At 43.0% G+C, this 20,668-nt stretch overlaps 1 protein-coding gene across 13 annotated transcripts in view; it reads left to right on the top strand.

Moving 5' to 3' along the window:
* The window catches only part of TMCC1 (transmembrane and coiled-coil domain family 1), a 252,711-nt gene extending 233,164 nt beyond the window's left edge, over nt 1-19,547 (top strand). For 12 of the 13 annotated variants that reach the window (XM_029601400.1, XM_029601399.1, XM_029601406.1 and 9 more), the window contains 3 exons: nt 7,549-8,480; nt 15,362-15,497; nt 18,517-19,547. In XM_029601400.1, the coding sequence (XP_029457260.1) occupies nt 7,549-8,480; nt 15,362-15,497; nt 18,517-18,831 (1,383 nt within the window). In that variant the 3' untranslated portion in view covers nt 18,832-19,547. Of the gene's footprint in view, nt 1-3,818; nt 3,918-7,548; nt 8,481-15,361; nt 15,498-18,516 lie in introns of those variants that run through there. The other variant, XM_029601407.1, reaches the window with a different exon arrangement.
* Nucleotides 19,548-20,668: the final 1,121 nt, after the last annotated feature.

Raw genomic sequence — 20,668 nt, forward strand, 5'->3', positions numbered from 1 at the left:
AGCCTATGGACAATCCGTCTTAAAGAACTTGTTTCCAGTGTAATCCCAACTCCTTCTACATCCAACCTGCTGTGATTTCGACTGATTCATTTCAATAACAATACCTTACGGTCATTTCAGCACAAAATGAATCAGCCTCTAGCTTGCTAATCACCCATATGTGAGGACTAGCATCCTGCTTGTCCTGGGATAAAGCAAAATTGCTTACCTTGTAATAGGTGTTATCCCAGGACAGCAGGATGTAGTCCTCACGAAACCCACCCGCCACCCCGCGGAGTTGGGCCTCATACGTTTATTATTTTATTTTTGGCTAACGCTCATTGCTACAATACAAGACTGAGGAGAGACCCCTGTGGCAGGGAATATCATAGCATGCTGGGCATGCTCAGTAGGCACTCCGGTGCCATTCAAAAGTTTCATAGAAACTTTGAGAGAAGTTTTCCGTACATAGGGCTCCATTATTGATGTCACCCATATGTGAGGACTACATCCTGCTGTCCTGGGATAACACCTATTACAAGGTAAGCAATTTTGCTTTGTCTGTATTGGTGGTTCTTAACCCAGTCCTTGGGACATACCCAGGGAATCGAGATTTCAGAATATCCACAATGAATATGCACTGCCTCCATTGTATGCAAATCTGTATCATTTATATCCGTTGTGGATATCCTGGAAACCAGACTGGCAGAATGTGTCCCCAGGACTGGGTTGAGAAACCATTGGTCTGTATGATCATTAAACTAAGAAAAAATTTGACACAAAAAACACCTTGATAAAGCTTTTACACTTTTGACTGCAAAAGAAAATATTTAAAGGTGAATGCTTCCCGTTGACGGAGGAACATGGATTTTGTTTTTAACATCATGGACTCTGTAGGTATCCCCTGATGAAGAATTTTTCTTCGAGTAGCAACTGCATCAGGATGGTATTACAAAGTTAAGTTCCTTTTGACTGTTGAAGTTATGTATTAGGGGTGATTGAAGTTATTGGAATTGAGAAATGAAATGCCATGCCATGGTTTTTTGTCTCATAAATTATGGAGCATCAGTGGGTGCATTCAACAAAACTGTATTACGGAAAAGTATTTTGTGAAAGATTTTATATGCATCAAAAAATATATTTAAATTTTTAAAAATATTTTTGCTACTCACTTGACTACAAGAAAACGAGAAGGGTCTGGTGGAGGTTAATGATTATATATTCATGGTATCCTGGATGGTTCCTGAAACCAACACTGCTCACCTTTAAATATTTTCTTTTGACAGCCAAGAGTAAAATCTTTATCAAGGTGGGTTTTTTTTGTGTTTAATTTTTTCTTGGTAGAGGGGTCACCTTCAGTGTGGTTGATCATAATTGGTGTGATCGTTAAAGTAGTCGTAAGACACAAGCACACAGCAGAATGAGGGATTTTGTGGCCTGTAAGCACCTGAAAATCAGGCGATGTGAACTTTGCTAACTCAAAATGACAATACGATTGACATGCGGAAGGTGTAAAAATTGTAGTGCCAGAGACTCTCCTAAAAAAAACAAAACAAAAAAAAAACCCTTAACTTTACAATTTACTTTTTACCTGTTCTAGGACTTGAAATCGCCAGGAGAACTTAAATCTCCTTCCCCCATCTGTACTTCATGGACTTATGTGCTTGTTCAAGAGAGAGTCCAGGCTTTGGACAGCTGGGTTCATAGTACCCAGACAGAAGCACAGATGTATGTTTTGTTAGCTGCCAATTATTGAGCAGGTTAACATTTTTAAAGAAATAAACTTAGTTATTGTCTTCTTTTGAGCGTATAAACTTAGAAAATAGTAATACTTGTACGCCTTAGAAAGCTTTAATTGAAGCACTGGCTACATCAACTTATACCTAAGATATTGGTGTGATGGAGAATGTGGCAGGGCAAAGGAAACTAGAACCCAGAATTAGTGCCTACGCAGACTCCTCCAGGCACTTATTGAATAAGGTTAGAACCTCAGCCCTCGTTGCACGGTTCCCAGATTCAGTACTTACCCTGAATGATTTTTGTTCTTCGGACAGTCATGTCTGTATTGTAGGAGAATCAGGAAGATAGCAAGTTTGTCAAAAAACTTCTGGAAAATAAAAGAAGAGAAAGTATTCTATAGTACTGTTCTATCCAAGGAATAATGCGCTTATTTGTGTGGATTACTTTTTCACGCAGTGACCCGGGCCTCCTGCTATAAACCATCATTTAGTTATATTTATTAGTGGTTGGATTACTTTTCCAGCTATTTTAACAAACCAATTACATTACCTGTAGAAATTTAACAGATAGCTTTTATAGTTGGAAAATAGTTACATAAATGTTCTGTAGATGAGACATGTTTTAGGGGAGCCATGGCATATAACCTATACCACAGAATAGGAAGCCTCTGCTTCCTCTTCTGTGTGTATGTTTGGGGTGGAAAATATTTAAAAAAAAAACAAACTTAGACAGGGAAATTTTAATTGTGTTCTGCTTTTCAATTTTTTCAGCGGTTTTGCTTTACTATTTTTGTTAGCTTTTTTTTTGTCAGTTCTTTTTACTGTTTGCTTTTCTTTGTTATTCCATTCCTTCAGGTACTCTTCTCCCCCCCCCCCCCCCCCCCCACACTTTCTGTCTTCCCCTGAGCACAGCAATAGAGCCCAGATGTGCTATAGTAACCCCTGGCCCCACTGCCAACAACCATTGGAGCTTCCCCAGCCCAGGCCAAACCTTTATCTCATCTGTCAAGCACCAGGCCTAAAATTTTAGTTACTCAAACTTTTTCCTGCTCTCTATCAGGCCAATACAGTACAGTGCGCTCCGGCGGAGCTCACTGTTAACCCGCGATTGGACGTGCATTTTTGATGCACTAGCTTTACCCCTTATTCAGTAAGGGGTAATAGCGCGTTGAAAACGCGCGTCCAACACCCCCCCCCCCCCCCCCCCCGAGACTAATAGCGCCCGCAATATGCAAATGCATGTTGATGGCCATATTAGGTATTCCTGCGCAATTCAGTAAGTAAAATGTGCAGCCAAGCCGCACATTTTACTTTAAGAAATTAGCGCCTACCCAAAGGTAGGCGTTAATTTCTGCCGGCGCCGGGGAAGTGCACAGAAAAGCAGTAAAAACTGCTTTTCTGTGCACCCTCCGACTTAATATCATGGCGGGAAAAAAAAAGAAAAAATTTGAAATAGGCCTGCGGCTCGCGGGTTGAAAACCGGATGCTCAATTTTGCCGGCATCCGCTTTCCGAACCCGTGGCTGTCAGCGAGTTTGAGAACCGACGCCGGCAAAATTGAGCGTCTGCTGTCAAACCCGCTGACAGCCGCCGCTCCTGTCCGAAAAGAGGCGCTAGGGGACGCGCTAGTGTCCCTAGCGCCTCTTTTTACCGCCGGCCCTAATTTAAATAAATTAACTTACTGTATCGCGCGCACAGGAGAGTGTCCTGTGCGTGCACCGCGATTTTTACTGTTATCGGCCCGTATGTATGTTATAGGTGAGTAGACCTGGAGACAGTCTGTCCCAGAGAACTTCTGAATTTCTTGTCTGCAAGAGCCGAAACCTATGGTGGTTTCTCCTGCCGGCAAAGGCCCCTTTGAGTTTTGCTCCTGCAGCCTGTTTCCCTTTCTGTGCCCAAGGCTTAGGCATAAGCTGCCTCCCTATCGGTTGTTTGCATGTGTGGGATGATGTCACGGCAAAGCTTGTTTCTGTCTGGGAAAGTAGCCGTCCCCCTTTGGGGAGGAGCTGCATGATTCATGGTTTCAGGTGCTGAGGTACCTTCTGGGGCTCAGCCAGTTCCACTTCAGTTAGCTGGAGAGCCAAGCGCAGGGAGGGAGGTGTTGCAGCCCGGCAGCCGCAGAGTTTGAAAGGAGGCATGTTAGCCACGCCACACCGCAGCCATGCACTGGGAAAAGGTTTTACGTCTCAGCAAGCGCAAGGTAGGGGCACAGTAAGCCTTGAGAGTGTGGGCAAGGGAAGTGCATGCTCCCTGTCAATCATGTTAATGTTTGGGGGGGGGGAGAAGAGGAAACTCTGGGTAAGCGCGTCAAAATGCAGTTTAAGTAATTTTATCTTACAAGATTCCCTAGGGATGGAGGATGAGATGAAGGGACTTCCCTGTACACGCTTGAGGGAGGGAAGTTGTTTGGTGTGGAAGCTCTCGCTGGCTTTTTACTGATCCAGTGAACGTGGTACTTTGCTGATTGAGCCCAAACTGGGTTTTATTGCTGCACATTTTTTTTTGTAGATTTCCAGTTCTTGGCTTTTTAAGCAGGGTTCAGGTTGTTTCGTGTTCAGACACACAAACTGGTTGAGGGGTTTTGAGGTTTGTTTTTGAAGTCTGGCCTTTATTAGCCATCATTCCCACCCCTTTTCAGCATTTGGACTCTGTCCTGAGCACTTTCAGACTTACCTTTAGGAATTTATCATCATGATAGCAGAATGTTTTGCCAGCATGAACACATTCAGGTATTGTTTTATGGTCTCTTCTAATACTTATTTTGTCCCACAGATCTTCCTGGTTTTCAGGTGCCTTTATTGCTATAATAATTACTTTGCATTGGTCAAGGCTTCTGCAAATTACTCTCTTCTGATATGGGCTTGCATTGTTAACTTGCTTTTACATTGTGCAGGTAAAGCAGAGCAAAATTGGCTCAGTTCAGCCTTTGCATAAATTTTAACCCGGTTCGCCTTGTTGGCCAGAGAGCAAACTACAGAAATCTGTTGTCAGTAGATGACTAAGGGACCATTTAGCTTTATGTGGCATTTAAGCATTGCTAACTAAAGGTTTGATTTGGTAAGCTTTAAAATGCAGAGCCTTAGATGAATAGTTATTTTAAAACCATAGTTCCAGTACTATTTCTGTGTCCCGTAATGATTCTCATTTAGTGGAACCCATATGAAGTGATGAAGATATGCCGGGACTCTACCCAGCATTCCTGTGAAACAATTACAAAGTTATCCTTTCTTGTGGACTGTGGTTCAGCTGTATCCCCTTCTTTAATGAGGGTGTCTTTCATGTGTCTCATTTGCAATTCACAGAGTATCTTTCTTGACATTCAACTCTATTGCAAGTGTTTTATTGTTTCATTACAAGCACTCTGTGTATATTTTGGCAATGTTTTATATTGGTATTTATACATGCTATAAATGCATAACACTAAAGAGTTTAGAAGTGGTGTGAATGAGGAATGATTGACTAGGACAATTGATATGTGCGTTATTGTGCCAGTTTTATCTTTTGAATAGTTTTGATATTCTTTGTCATTGGGTAATAAAGCTTGCAACATTAAGCATCTCTGAAATCATTTAAAACATGGTGGTGTTACATACCCTATTTTAGGGTTCTCTGATGGAGATATATAATATTTTTTTTTTCACACGATAGAAAAGAGTGCTGTAAATCAGAGGAGACCAGCTCTTGAGAGCCATATACAGGCCAGGTTTTTAGTATATTCACAATAAAATATGCATGAGAGAGATTTGCATGCATTGCTTATTTGCATGCGTTGTGGATATCTTGAAAACCTGGCCTGTTTGTAGCTGTTGGACTGGAATTGCCCATCCCTTTGATAAATAAGACACTATATAGTAATTGATGAGAGATATGGGTATACAGTTGTTCTATTTCTTCCCTTCTCAGTTTCCAGAGCATTGCCTCCGTTTTGGCCCTTTTGGACAGCAGACTAAACATGAGCCCCCCCCCCCCCGAAAGTGTGTGGTTATAGATGTGTGTGTGATATCTATACACTCACTTTCCTTTTAGTAGAAAAGCCATATGAGAATGATTTAAGGACCGAAATATATAAATCCTAAAGGAGGAATGGGGAGGAATTAAGATACCATCTCCACAATGGGAATCAGTAATCCTAAACAATACAGTTAATTGTATACAACAGCATATATATAAATTCCATACAAGAAAAAATCTATTTCATATATATTTAATTTTTATTTTATATATTTTATTTAAATTTTCTATTGCACTTATTCCTATTAACACAATACGTATATCATGTACAATTTGATCAGAAATAGAAAAACATCATCAATCAAGTACTAACATAAGAACATGCCATACTGGGTCAGACCAAGGATCCATCAAGCCCAGCATCCTGTTTCCAACAGTGGCCAATCCAGGCCATAAGAACCTGGCAAGTACCCAAAAACTAAGTCTATTCCATGTTACCGTTGCTAGTAATAGCAGTGGTTATTATCTAAGTCAACTTAATTAATAGCAGGTAATGGACTTCTCCAAGAACTTATCCAATCCTTTTTTAAACACAGCTATACTAACTGCACTAACCACATCTTCTGGCAACAAATTCCAGAGTTTAATTGTGCATTGAGTGAAAAAGAACTTTCTCCAATTAGTTTTAAATGTGCCCCATGCTAACTTCATGGAGTGCCCCCTAGTGGACATGTCACTACATATGGACATATCCTAACCCTTTACCCGTTAATATCCCGTATCAACATTCACACCTCAATCATACCCATAAAACCTACACCACATAAAATACACAATTATATTTCATTATTCACTCACTTTTAAACATTTAATACAGCACCAATGATCACCCCAAAGCCTATACCCATAAAATACAGGATTGTATTTCGTTGCTCACTCGCTGTTTAAACATTTAATACATTAACTGCATCCCATCCACGTCAATGTTTCCATAGTTTTAATCCAGCATTATTCACCCCACTCCAATGATGTTCACCCCAACAAGGTGCCTTGTTTCACCCTACCAGGGCTTCTTCAGGGGAAATCTTTGACAAACTTGTTATCCTCAGGGAAAGATATTCCTATTCACAATCGAGGAATTGTGATGGACATTCAGGGAGCAATCTGCAAACTTCCCACCTTGGTGCAGAGTCCGCAGGGACCTCAGACTTTGCACCTGAATTTTGTATGGGTAAAAAAAAGTCCTTGGAAAATAATGCACGTGGCTTTGCAAATACATTTTACGCATGTCATTTTCTGGTTCTGCCCAAAACACCCCAGGAAACGCCTTACCTGAATGGGGTTAATAGTGCACACACTGCTTAGAGGGAGGGAGATTTTCAGACAGGCGGCTTACCCTGACACTTTACCAGTTACCCCCGTAAATGGCTTTGAAAGTTGCCTTCCCCGGTATCTGAGGTATAAATAATGCACGCGTTTCAGAGGAAAGAGGTGGCAGTCTGAGGCTCCCAAGGGTAGACTCGGGAGCAGCCTCAGAAAATATTTCTTCACAGAGGATAGTGGGCGCAAGTAGTGGCCTCCTGGGAAGACAGTGGAGGCAGAAAGCACCGTTGCAAAGGAGCGAGGGGAAAGCCAGAAGTCAACTGGGTCTATGGCAATGCACCAGGAATGAAATTTGACAGAGACCAGATGGGTCTATCATCATTTTTTGTTTTGTGGTGTTTTTTTCTGTTTCAAATTTAGGGTGAAGTCCAATCATGGGCTTGGAATTTACCCTATTGAAAAGCGCTATACAATTAATGCATGATTTTCTCTTCCTTCCTTGCACATGTATGAAGTTTTTATTTTTTAACATTACTGTTTTGTTCCTCTGTTCCCAGCTCGAGCGGTTGGAAGTGAACAATCTAGCCCAGACCGCCAACGCGGTAGCTTCCAGCAACGACGGCTACATCAACGTGGATTCAGTGGACAGCACGCCAGACCCACAGCGAACGAAGGCCGCCATCACCCACCTGCAGCAGAAGATCCTGAAGCTCACCGAGCAAATCAAAATCGAGCAAAGTGCCCGGGATGACAACGTGGCGGAGTACCTGAAGCTGGCGAACAATGCGGACAAGCAGCAGAGCGCTCGCATCAAGCAGGTCTTTGAGAAGAAGAACCAGAAGTCGGCACAGACTATCCAGCAGCTGCAGAAGAAGCTGGAGCACTACCACCGCAAGCTGCGTGAGGTTGAGCAGAATGGCATCCCGCGGCAAACGCTGGATGTCTTCTGGGACATGCACCGTGGCCTGAAGGATGTAGGAGCCAAGGTCTCGGGCTTCAGTGAAGGGGTTGTGGACAGCGTTCGAGGCGGGCTTTCCAGCTTCTCCCAAGCCACGCACTCCGCAGCTGGTGCGGTGGTCTCCAAACCCCGGGAGATCGCCTCGCTCATCAGGCACAAGTTTGGGAGTGCGGACAACATTCCCAGCCTGAAGGACTCCTTAGATGAAATTCAAGTGGAGGAGGGGAATAAGACTTTAGGGGTTATTAGCAACCTTCAGCCTAGCCCTAAGTATGGCAGCGAGGAAGATTGTTCTAGTGCCACCTCGGGCTCCTTAGGGGCCAATAGCAACTCTGGGGCCCTGGGTGGGGCTGGCAGCTCCAAAACAAACACTCTGGATATGCATACCTCAGGCTTTGATGCAATTTTACATGAAATCCAGGAGATTCGCGACACGCAGAACAGGCTGGAGGAGTCATTTGAGAATTTGAAGAGCCACTATCAGCAAGACTATTCATTAATCATGCAGACTCTGCAGGAGGAGAGATACAGGTAAGGATTCTCATCGCCATCAGCAAATGTATATGTGGGCGAGGGAGAGGAGGTGGATGGGCCTTCTGCCAGGATGGATCATTTGTGTGGCTGTGATACATATTTTCCATTTCATGCTTCCCCCATTTAAGTATATTCTGTATCAGTTTTCACATTTCAGCCTTAATTACTCAATTTTTTTCTTTGCTTGAACTCTCTTGAAAATGTATCACTAGCTTTAAGTAGACTGAAATGAGGGTCCTAAGATGTGAATCAGGTTTGGAAATGGAAACCTCTATTTTCTGCATTCACGCTGTATTTATTAATACTAATAGTTCTTCTTGGCAGCGTGCAGTGATTATTGCAGATTTAAAAACTGAACTTAAAATAGCATCTTTCAGCCAAGATGAATCTCAGCAGAAAATGTGATGCTTTAAAAACATGCATATAGAATTTGTGCTGGAATGTCTGTCTGCTCATTTTACATGGCTGCTTCCAGAGAAGAAAGGAAGAAGCTAGGTTTAGTGGTGCAAGTTACAGGGAGGTAGTGTGACTGGTCCAAGTTCCAGGCAAGATGCAGGATGGGAGCAGGGTTTGAACACATGTGAATTAAATTAATGTTGGCCCCAAGTTCAATGTTCTGGCTACCCACTAGATACTAGATCACACCCTTATCTGTTTGTCTGGTCTGCCCAAGACTTTCTGCTTCTGTTGTTTTCTCTTGCTTTATTTAGATAGTAGGAAAATGTTGTTTCTTCACATGGCTCTCAAATAAAAGTATTATTAGTTGCATGGGAATGTAAATCAGGCTGACCATTTCAGCGAGGGGCTGACCTCCAGCGGTAGGAAGGCCTGGACTCGTATCATCAGCTGCTGAAGGAATTGTCCTATGGCCCAGTGTGTTGTAACAAGGGATTTGAATCGAGAAACCGAGCAGACCTGAACTGGAAGTTACAGAACAGCTTCACAAAGACAATCGGAAAGTCTCTTACTTCAACAAAGCGACTTCTCGCCAGAGCCTCTTTGAACAGAAGACAAGGCAGCAAATCGGGGGGGGGGGGGGGAGGGTGATAAGAAAGCTTTGTGGTGCCAGGCCTGGCTCTTACTTACAGAATAGGAGTGTCCGCTTCTGGTCACCTGTAGCAATTGCTCTCTCAGTACTGGAGAAAAGCAGAAGGACTGGGGATAATCAAGGCTCTTTCATACAAGGAGGGAACAGTGCCCTCAGAAAGAGACAGCTAAACTCTTTTAGTCAAAATACCCAAGAAACGGGATGGTAGACCTAGCGACATTCCAATGGGACATGGATCTAATGCGCAGTGAGAAGGCCATAAAATGGTGAAAACCTTCTCGACCTCAGTGCTTGCCGCAACGTCAAAGGGGCCGATATAATAAAGTGCGCACAGCTTAACGAGCGGTTAGACGTGCATTTTGGACACGCAACCATAACCCCTGATGCAGTAAGGGGATCAGCACGTCCAAAACACGTCTCTTAGCAAAGGCATAGCTAATAGTGCTCATTACATGTAAATGCCATGTACATGGGGCCATTAGCTATTACCCTGCGATGTAAAAAAAAAAAAAAAAAATCACCGCGCGCCCAAGATGCACTTTTTAACCTGTCAAATATATTCAGTCTCCGCATCAAGGGGTCTACTTAAAAACAAAAAATAATGCTGTTCTGTGGATCCTCCCACCTAGTATCGTCACGATGCAAGTAGGAGGAACCACAGAAAGCAGCATCCTGAAAAAAAATAAAAAGGCTTGACAGAAAAAACAAAAATTCCGGGTATACAATAAATGTACACATAATACATGCTCCAGGCCGTGTATATTGTGCCGTTGAATTCGCTACTGAGGGATAAAATGGATGCGCGTAAATTGAGCATCCGTTTTGGTAACATGCACGCAGCCACATCTCCCGAGACAACAGGCCGATGCAGTACGGACATGCTAAAAAAGAACATCTGTTTTCAGCACCCACTCAGCGCACACAGCCCCCTCTCCTGGGTGTGCAGCCCAGCATGCAAATGAGGGATCACGCTAAAAGGAGGCGTTAGGGACAATTGCACACCCCTAGTGCCTCCTTGGCTCAGGAGAGGAGGCTGTGAGTGGGTTAAGTAAATTTGAGTGTCTGTTTTCCTTACCTGATCCACTGGCACACTTTTTTTTTTTTACAACATTTTTTTAACCTTTGGATCCTCCGACTCAATATTGCCATGATATTAAGTCAGAGAATGTACAGAAAAGCAGTATTTTCTGTACATTTTTTTTGGGCTGCTCAGAAATTAACGCTTGCTCTGGGCAGAGTAATGCAGTAATGCAGATGAGAATTAATTTACTCAATCCTACATTTAAGAAGTAATATCTCAAAGAGATAGTAACTCAATAATATACTTGGACTTGACCAACATTACTCAAATAATGATTTTATTTATGAAATTGTAACCGAACTTTATTGGCACCTGTTAGAATGTACGATATCCTAGATTTACTAACCTTAGTCTATGTGCCTATTTGTAAACCGTTGCGATGGTATGTAACTTAGCGACGGTATAGAAAAGTTTTTAAATAAATAAATGTGCGGATCAGGGGCACATTTTTTTTTTTTCAGTAGCTAGGACGAATGACTAATAACCTCATCAACATGCATTTGCATGTGATGAGCATGTCCAGCCTGGGTTAAACAGTGCGCTCACTGTTTAACCCTCAGCTGAGCGCACTTTATAGTATCGGCCTGAAAGTGTGACCAGTGGATAGTCTCTGCCTCAGAATCTGAGCAAGGTGACTCATCGCACATAGCTGGGGAAACTGCTTGCCTCATTAAGGTCTTTTCAATGCAATAATTAACAAACTGTTCACAATTAAGCGGCTTACCAGCAGAATCACTACCAGAGAAATGAAGTAAACTATTTGCAATTGCAAACAGCTCCTGTGGACATTTTGAGAGAGAACTGTAAACAAGAAGCAATCTTATAGACCAGAGCTTTCCAAACTTTTCATGTTGGTGAGACACTTTTTAGACAAACATAATTTCGGGACACAGTAATTCAGTCTACTAGCAAACCAGAGGTTGTATGCAGTGTAACAAAGGAAAAAAGAAACATCACCCATCCTTATAAAACAAATCAAGAAATATAAAATCATCAGCAGTAAAACTGTACTAACAAAAAGAACATATTTCGAAACAGCTGATGAGTGGAATATCCAATAATTAAAAACGCATATAAAACATTTCCAGATACCAACAAAATATTTCAAAATAGCAGACACAAAGACCCAGTAATGAAAAATAATAAGGATACAAACATTTTTTTGCTCTGCATACCTGGGAACGTTTGATATCCAGGTGTCCTGAGATTGTTCTGAATTAGCAGGAGGAGGGGTGGTTTGCTTGGAACTTTCTCCTCTCTCAGTCACATACCAGCGCTCTCTCTCACACTGGCTCTCAATGACACACCTATACACACATGCTCTCAGTACTCACATATACACATGTTTTTTCTCTCTCACTTATATAGGCTCTTAATTACACATTTACACACATGCTGTCTATCTTTTCACGCTTACAGACACACAGGCTTTCAATCACACACATACATGCTGTCTTTTTCTCTCACACACAGACTCTCATTCACATGCTTACAAACATGTCCTCTCTTTCTCTCATTTACACACAGGCTCTCAATCACATACTCACATGCTCCCTCACCTAAATCAGCTCTCAATCACACACAGACACACATGGTCTCTTTCTCTCATTTAAACACAGGCTCTCAATCACATACTCACATGCTCCATCACCTAAACCAGCTCTCAATCACACACAGACACACATGATCTCTCTCTTACTTATACACACAGGCTCTTAATCATACATACACATGATTTCTCTCACACACAAAGGATCTCAATCATACACACATACTCTTTCACACAAACAGGTTTTCAATCACAAACTTACACATACAGGTTCCCAATGGTAAACTTACATTCATGCTCTCTCTCTCACAGGCAGGCTCTCAATCACAGACATACTCTCTTTCACATGTACAGGCTCTCAATCATTCACATACATGCAATCTCTCACTCTCTCATACACACACACAGGGCCCTGCGGCCCGGAAGAGGAAGTGGAGTGTATCGGGTGAGTGCGCGGCAAGAAGAGGCCACGCTAGTGCGCTTGGCATCGGCCTGAAGAAAAGAAGACTGCAGCGTGGCTCGGAGGAAAATGTTCAACCGCGGCCGATGGGACTCCGCCTCCGCGAGGGCTGAAAATGAAGAGGTTAGCGTTGGGAGGAGGCTGCTGCCGCGAGGCGCGAGTTCCCGGGGGAACTCCCGGGGGAACTCGCGCCTCGCGGCAGCAGCAGCAGCCTCCTCCCAACGCTAACCTCTTCATTTTCAGCCCTCGCGGAGGCGGAGTCCCATCGGCCGCGGTTGAACATTTTCCTCCGAGCCGTGCTGCAGTCTTCTTTTCTTCGGGCCAATGCCGAGCGCACTAGCGTGGCCTCTTCTTGCCGCGCACTCACCCGATACTCTCCACTTCCTCTTCCGGGGGAGGGGGGCGGGAAGAAGAGAGCACGCCGGTGCCGCTGACTCCAGCTGTCCTGCCGCGTTCCGCCCAGGCGGAGGAGGACCGGGGAGCAGCTGGGTCAGCGGGAAAGTGTGGCGATACTTGTCTACGAGCCAGATGCAGCATATCTGGCTCGGAGCCATGGGTTCCCGGTCCCTGCACTTGCCGGTGTGTCACATGCACCGGGCTTGCGCGACACACCGGCACACCTCAGGCGACACAGTAAAGTGTCGCGACACACACTTTGGAAAGCTCTGTTATAGACCATACCAACCTCAGAATATTGGGCTTTAACAGTAGCAGCTGAAAGTTGAGTAAACTTGAGTCCAGCACCCAATAAGTAAGGAACTGTTCTGTACAAACTGTTGGTGGATTTTATTTTCGATATATCCCACAGAAAGAGTAGATGGAACTGCTTGGTCTGACCTTTCCAGGCCATCCACTTAACAATCTCGTTCCCCTCTGTGTGGACCTTGGTTGGCTGAGTACAGCTGGCTCTATAGTATTTATTTGATTTATACTCCACCTTTTGGCACTTCAGCGTGGATTACATTCAGATACTGTAGGTATTTCTCTGTTCCCAGAGAGCTCATTCACTGGAATGCAGGCTATTCTTGCTGACCCAGGGGCACACTGCCAAAAACCCACTTCCTCTTCCCATTGGCTGGCTGAGATGGCCCCAGGCACCAAAGCCTGCCCTTCTGAAAGTAAATTAAAGGTGGGGAATTCCAGGCCTGGGGCTTTCCTTCAGCTGAGACGTCCGCCTTGTAAAAGAAGTTGTTTACTTGTGGAAGCAAAAATGCCCCTTTTACATCCTAAACCATGGGCAGTGCCAGGTCCAGAGTGCTGCACAGAACTTCATTAAACTACAATCTGGAATTTGGGGGGCAGGTGAGGCTCATTTTGACTTCACTTTAAAAGAAAGAAACATTGGTGTGTTTTTGTAATAAAACACAGAGTAAGTAATTCCACAACTTTAAAGTTCCTAGAATGTATAAAATGTTCTGTATACAGTATTAATGTATACAGTACATGTGAGTAAGAGGCAGCAATATACGTATTTCTCCGAGCGCTCATCCTCCCTTCACTGGTTCTTGTGTTAAAGATACAAAAAAATGGACCTTTCGTGCTGATAGCAAGTGTTGCGTGCATCACCCATCGTGAAAGCTCAGAGAAGAGAGAGAATTGAAATGGGGAAAACTCATCTTTCCTTGTTCTGCTGTAATGTTGAGGAATTATTTATTTCAGTATTTGCCTCCTATTCTCCACCATATTGGTCTCTTGTTATCCAATACGTTTGGTCACCATGAAATTTGCTCAGGAGGGTACGGCCCATCGGTTCTGAGGGATGGATGCCAGTGGTCGGGGACGCGTGCCGTGATGGAGCTGACCTTCTACATAAACTTCTGGAAGATCATCTATATGGAGTTACAACCCTTGAGTGCATAGTGCTTTCATATAATGCCAAAGAAAAAAATTAACACTTTATTTAAACGAAATATATATTTTTTTCACATCTGTTAGGCTTTTGAGTACCTCATGCCAAGGCCCCTTCTTGGCCATTTGGCTGGGATTAAATGCTGTTTAATATGGGGGGAGGGAGGGACATGATGTAACGCGGGAAGATTTAAAAAGCATCATGCCTCAGTGTGGAAACATAGCAGGGAGTGTGGACCTTTTAGTAGGAATCTGGTACTCCCTGGAAGGGACTTGCTGATTCCTGTTCCCATGAGGTAACATCATTAGAAGTGGTGGCTTCTCACCAGTGCCAGCTTTGGTGTTTGCTGTGTGGAAGAACTGGTCTGAAGGATCAAGACTTGGAAGTATCATAGCAGCTCCACTGTTAACTAATGTAGGACATTCTCCCTTCTTTCAGACTGGAAGGGATGTAAGTACACTTTAGGACCTTATATGTTGTTTTTAAAAAAATGAAAAATATTTTGTAAATTTTAAGGTTTAAAAACCCCTTCTTTCTTAGAATGTGTGTTTTGGCCTTCTTGCTGTCTACCTCATTGCACCCTGGGATAGATTCCTGTGCCACTCCTCATGATTTGAGAAGCCAATATATTTTAGTACATATGTTGGGTGTTCATGCAGGGCTTCCAGAATGAGTGAAGAATTTGTGAAGACTGTAAAAAAAAAAAAAAAAAACTTAATGTTTGCTCTGCGGTAGCATTTTGCAGAAATAGTAGCAATGGTTTAATTTTTATTTTATTTCAAGTTTTGTTAAGCAAGAACCCTGTTTGCATAGTGCTGCCACCCAAATAATTGCTTGCAGTAGTGGTGGGTGCTGTGAGAGAAGGGGATTCACAGGCTCTCTTGTTCACAGATGTGAGCGTCTGGAGGAGCAATTGAATGATCTGACAGAGCTGCACCAGAATGAGATCCTGAACCTGAAACAGGAATTGGCCAGTATGGAGGAGAAAATAGCTTATCAGTCATATGAGAGAGCACGTGATATACAGGTGAGTGGTGGGGCTCTGTGTTGACATGTCCCAGCTCCTTCCTGGAGAAGAACCTGCTTGTTCCGATAGGGGACAGAAAATGTATTATGTATGTTTGAAGCAGCAGCCACATTGGTAGCAAAATATAGCACAGAGGATGAGGGAGACTAGATCCCTGTCGGGAGGCTTAGTGGAAGTGCTTCACACTACTATGTGGAGGGACTTGGATTTGATCCTCGTCTCTGGGTCAGCCAGGGTTGAGAATGCTAAAGAGGAAATTATATACATGCCTCATCTTCAAAAAGAAACCAAAGATTCCAATAAATAAGAGAACCATTTCCACTGGGCAACAATGAAAGTGTTACTGACCTAAAAAGGTCCTATTCTGTAGTATCTTTGTGCTGAACACGAATATGACCATGAAAAGTTTTTATTGGCTCTCGTTTTGAAGATATTTAATATATTTATTTATTTATTTATTTATTGTTTTTGTTATACCGAGTTTCATGATAGGCATCACATCAACCCGGTTTACAAATAACAAGGAGTGTAAAGCATAACGTAACGTAAAAAACAATATTTTCAATAAGAACCTTGAACTTTAAATACAGTGAATCAGAAAAAGGGAGAGGGAAAGTTACAAAAAACAAGGAAAATAAACTTGGGATGGAAGGGGAGAAATTGAACAGCACAATATTTACATTTCAGCCTATTGATACAATATAGTTCACTTTCTATGTTTAGTCGTGTAAATTTATCCAGTAGGACTGTAAATAAGCCTAGAATGATGTAATATTGCATAATACCATCATGCACACATCATCCAGAGTTTATTACATCATTTTCTGATGCAATGCAGTTCTACTGCCATGCTGCTGCTGAGTAAGCTGATGTCAGCAGTATACTATATGAAGCCCAGTCAGAAAGGGTGAGCATTTGAAATATTCATGCTGGCTGACTACTGCTGGACACTCTGCAGAGATGCTCCCTAACAGGTGTACAAGAGACAAGCAAAGAAATCTAAGACGTAGTCTATGACTTCATTTTTCAAACGGTATTAACCGTAGGTCTCCTACTATTGGCATACAGTTCAAGATGTAATTATATTATTGCATATTACAAAAATACTAGAGCCAATTTTGCATTTTCACAGTCACATTCGTGTTTAGCACATGGAAATTTATAAGAATTGACTAATTTCATTTCCGTAATATGACTTTTGTGAAAATTTGTTGCCCAGTGTTCTCAAAACAAAAAATTCAACTCTAAGAATTAAAGGAAAAACATCTGCCAGATATCAGGTTTGCTTCCAGATGGACCCAAAATTAGTGTTATGGAATATCTGAAATTTCTACTAGAGATAAGACAAAGGTAAATGCTCATGGAAATGTGAATGCTTTAGAAAAATTAGGAATTGTTTTGGTCCAAAAAATGAGTAATTTTTTCCCGGAGCCTTGTAAGATATTTGCACTGTACCAGTAGCCATACATCTTGCCGTGAGAAAAGACTTTTTTTTTTTTACAGTACACCTGAGTAGTGCAAGGAACATCTGGAAAAATATATACATATAGGTTTAGATCCTCCTTTATTATAACTGAATTAGTTGTCTGGCAGGTAGACCTCTGGGTTACAATCTCCATAAAGTTTGTAACAAGCTCCTTTAAAATAAAGCTCTGATTGGAACTCTTTGATACCAGCATCTCGAAACAAAATAGTTAAATCATTAATATTGGAGCTGACCACTGCTTTCAGCTTGAGGGTAACTGCCCATATTTTTTCAGCATAATTTCTGTTGGTGTTCTGAAACCACCTTTGTGCTTTCTTCCCTCCCGGTAGCAGCTAGCTTGTCTCACAGACCGACCACACTGCTTCCTACCTCCTCAGGTACTGAAATAACCTATCGCCATCTGAATGAGAAACACAAAGACTAAGTTGTCTGTGACCAAAGAACTGCTGAACAGCAGTCCCCGCTGCACGGAGGCATTGCCCCCACCAGCTCAGAAGGCACACCCTCCCCCCAGGGTTCATGGCATCCAGGAGAAACCTTGAACACAGCCATCAATCCAGCCAAGGAAGCACCGGTCACAGCACTGCCCAACCGGTAATGAGGGGGACCCCACACCTCCAGGCTCAACATGGCATCGCTGGTACCATGCTGATGCACTTGGGCTCAGTATCAATCACTCTTGCCTGGCCCCCTGCCATTGAAACCACTATGCAAGCATTAATTAAAGGAAACAGAGAAAACTGCAAGACCCCCCCCCCCCCCCCCCCCCCTAAAAAACAAAAAATATACACAGTCATATTCGGGACTAAATCATTATCTTGTTTCAAAAAAGTTCCCCTTTTATTTATATTTTTTTTTAGCTGATTTTGAGATTTACGAATATAGGATTTATATTCATTTGAATTTTGTCCTAGTAAATGGAGGAATTTTTCTTGCAGTTTGAAGAATCTCTGCCTCTTGAGGGTATTGCATTCTATATTTCTTTCACTCTACTAATATTTTAGGTTCCTAATGGAACATGGACAAGGTGAGATGGTACAAGCCATCATATAACATACAGAATTCTTCAATAAAGAGAAAAAGAGGCAAATGTCTCAGTACTGGAATATCAGGGATTCTGTAAGGCAGGGGAATGAGATGCATTAGCAGAATATGGGCGGAGCAGGGGTCTCAGTACTGGAATAGCAGGGGATACTGCAGGGCAGATGTGAGGTGCACTGACAGAGCTGTGTGGGGGAGTTTCAGTACTGAAATAGCGGGAGGTGCCACAGTGCAGGAGTGAGGTTCCTTGGCAGAGCTGTGTGTGTTGGGGGGGGGTGTCAGTACTGTAATAACGGGGGGTGCTGCAGAGCAGGGAATGAGGGCTTTGCTAATGTATGGGATTCATAGGGGGGTAACAACTGTATACATCGTGTCTGGCTCCAAACAGTGCTATTAATTCATTCATTGACCTGAAAGACAGACCTTGAGTAAATAAAATTGGTTATGCAGCAGACAGATGTCTTCATTTGCTTTTTCCTTGGTGTCCCACAGGAGGCATTAGAGGCTTGTCAGACCCGAATCTCCAAGATGGAGCTGCAACAGCAGCAGCAGCAAGTGGCACAGCTAGAAGGGCTAGAGAATGCCACCGCCAGGAACCTGCTGGGCAAGTTTATCAATGTACTCCTGGCCGTCATGGCGGTAGTCCTGGTCTTTGTCTCCACCGTGGCCAACTGTGTGGTTCCACTCATGAAAACACGGATCCGGACCTTCTGCACTTTATTTATGGTGGTTTCTGTTATCTTTCTGTGGAAGCACTGGGAGTCCATTTCCGAGTACTTGCAGCGTTTCTTGTCGCCGCCCAGATGATGTCACCTATGCTGCTAATGCCAGAATAGCCTGGTCGATGCCATGTGCAACATGGGTGTGCGTCGGGACAAAGCCGTGGCAGCTGCCAGACCACCTTCTGCTACTACTGCTCCTCTCGAAGTCGCGGAGCCCCGAGTGAATTTGTTTACATTGTAGGATAACTGTTTCCTCCCCCCACCCCCCCTTGAAATATGCATTGCAATAGTATTTTTTAGATTTTCTTTCACTTTGAAGTGGGGGAGGTGGGAATTTGTAGTGAGAATCCTGGATCAGTTTTATGTAGCGAGGTTGTCTTGGGAACGCAACTCTTAAGGTTCATATAGAAAAGTTAAAAAAAAAAAAAAAAAATATAAAGAATGTGGAGCACACTGGTGGGCTAATAAAATTGTGGCTTTAAACTACTGTACTAAAGCTGCTAGGGAGAACTGATGAGTGTGGGGTCACTGAGCACATGCACAGCTCGGTCTGACGACGTGGCATGATGCATGCGTCACCCCTTTACTGTGAAGTACAGAAACATTCCACATTCACGTGTATAGATTCTGTAGGGGGAGGGGGGAAGGAGAAGGGCGAACACACAGGTCACCCATCCCCATTGCCTTCAGGGGATCCGAGTTTGTCACAGAGTGTTTCTAATTCAGTAAATGTCCCTCGCCTAAAGTATTGGTAAAAAAAAAAAAAAAAAAAGAAAACGTCTGAAACTGCAGTCCTGCCATCTTGACCTTCTGCTCTTGCTCACCCCCCCCATCGATCACAGACACTGGGAGCAGGGGGTTCGGCATGTACAGAGACTTCCAGAACAATTACTAGCGAGACTGAAAGGTTGAGTCCCCTGGGTCCTGCCAAGAGGAGATGGCAGTCGGCAGCACCTGAAGCCGGTCTGTTCACACCCTCAGGATTTTACAGTTCTCTTTAATAATGAAGATGCCCTTTTGGGGAGTTTGTTTTCAGAATAAACTTGTGATCTTTTTCAAAGGGCAAGGAACAAAAAGGCATTACGTGACATGAAATAGTGTTGGTTACATGTGTAATGCTTAAGCAGTAAATACGTAACTAGTTACCTTTTATAACACAGCCGTGGCACGCTGCCGTCATGGCTTCAGGAACCTCCATGAATTACCATAAAGAAGGGTGCAAGGGGATGGTTTCCTATAATTAATGGGAGGGCATGTGATTATAAAATTGGCTTTTTCAGAATCTCTTAAACTTCCAGGATGAGAATATTTCCAGGTTTGGAACGTTGGACGTTCTCTTCATCTCACACAGGAAGACTTCCTCACCTGCCACATCAAGGCCCTCAGGCTCTCGAGGCACATGCTGAGAACTTTGCATCATGCCCCTGTTTTAGTATTCTTGCCAAAAAAAAATCTGAGTCCTTTACTAGTCCTTGAAGGGGGTAGCCTGTGCCATGCCCGTGACAAAGTCGGATCCTTACCTGTAAATGGCTGCGTTGAAGGTCACGAACTCCAGGAGCACGCTCTGATACGGTGAAACTGCACAGTATTCTTGAAGTAGAGCTTAAATGCTTACCTTAAGCAAAGCCCTTGGCTTGCACTTTTAATGGATTTTTTAAAAATTATAAATATATAAATATGTTCACAGATTTAAACAGAGCATACTTGAAGAGTGTGAAAACTCAAACTCTCAGTGCTTCCTTCCTGTGGTTTCTAATAGGATTTTTTATTATTATTATTATAATTATTATTTGGAAGGGATTGGAAGGGTCCTTGTTTCTTTAAATAAAGATGTTCTGTTTTTGAATGAACAATGGTGTGGATAAGTGACTGCTTCTGAGACTCTTGTGTTGTTGCTCAGATTCTCCTCCGCTAACTTAGAT

The sequence above is a fragment of the Rhinatrema bivittatum genome, chromosome 4, assembly GCF_901001135.1.
Source record: "Rhinatrema bivittatum chromosome 4, aRhiBiv1.1, whole genome shotgun sequence".
Classification (NCBI taxonomy): Eukaryota; Metazoa; Chordata; class Amphibia; order Gymnophiona; family Rhinatrematidae; genus Rhinatrema; species Rhinatrema bivittatum.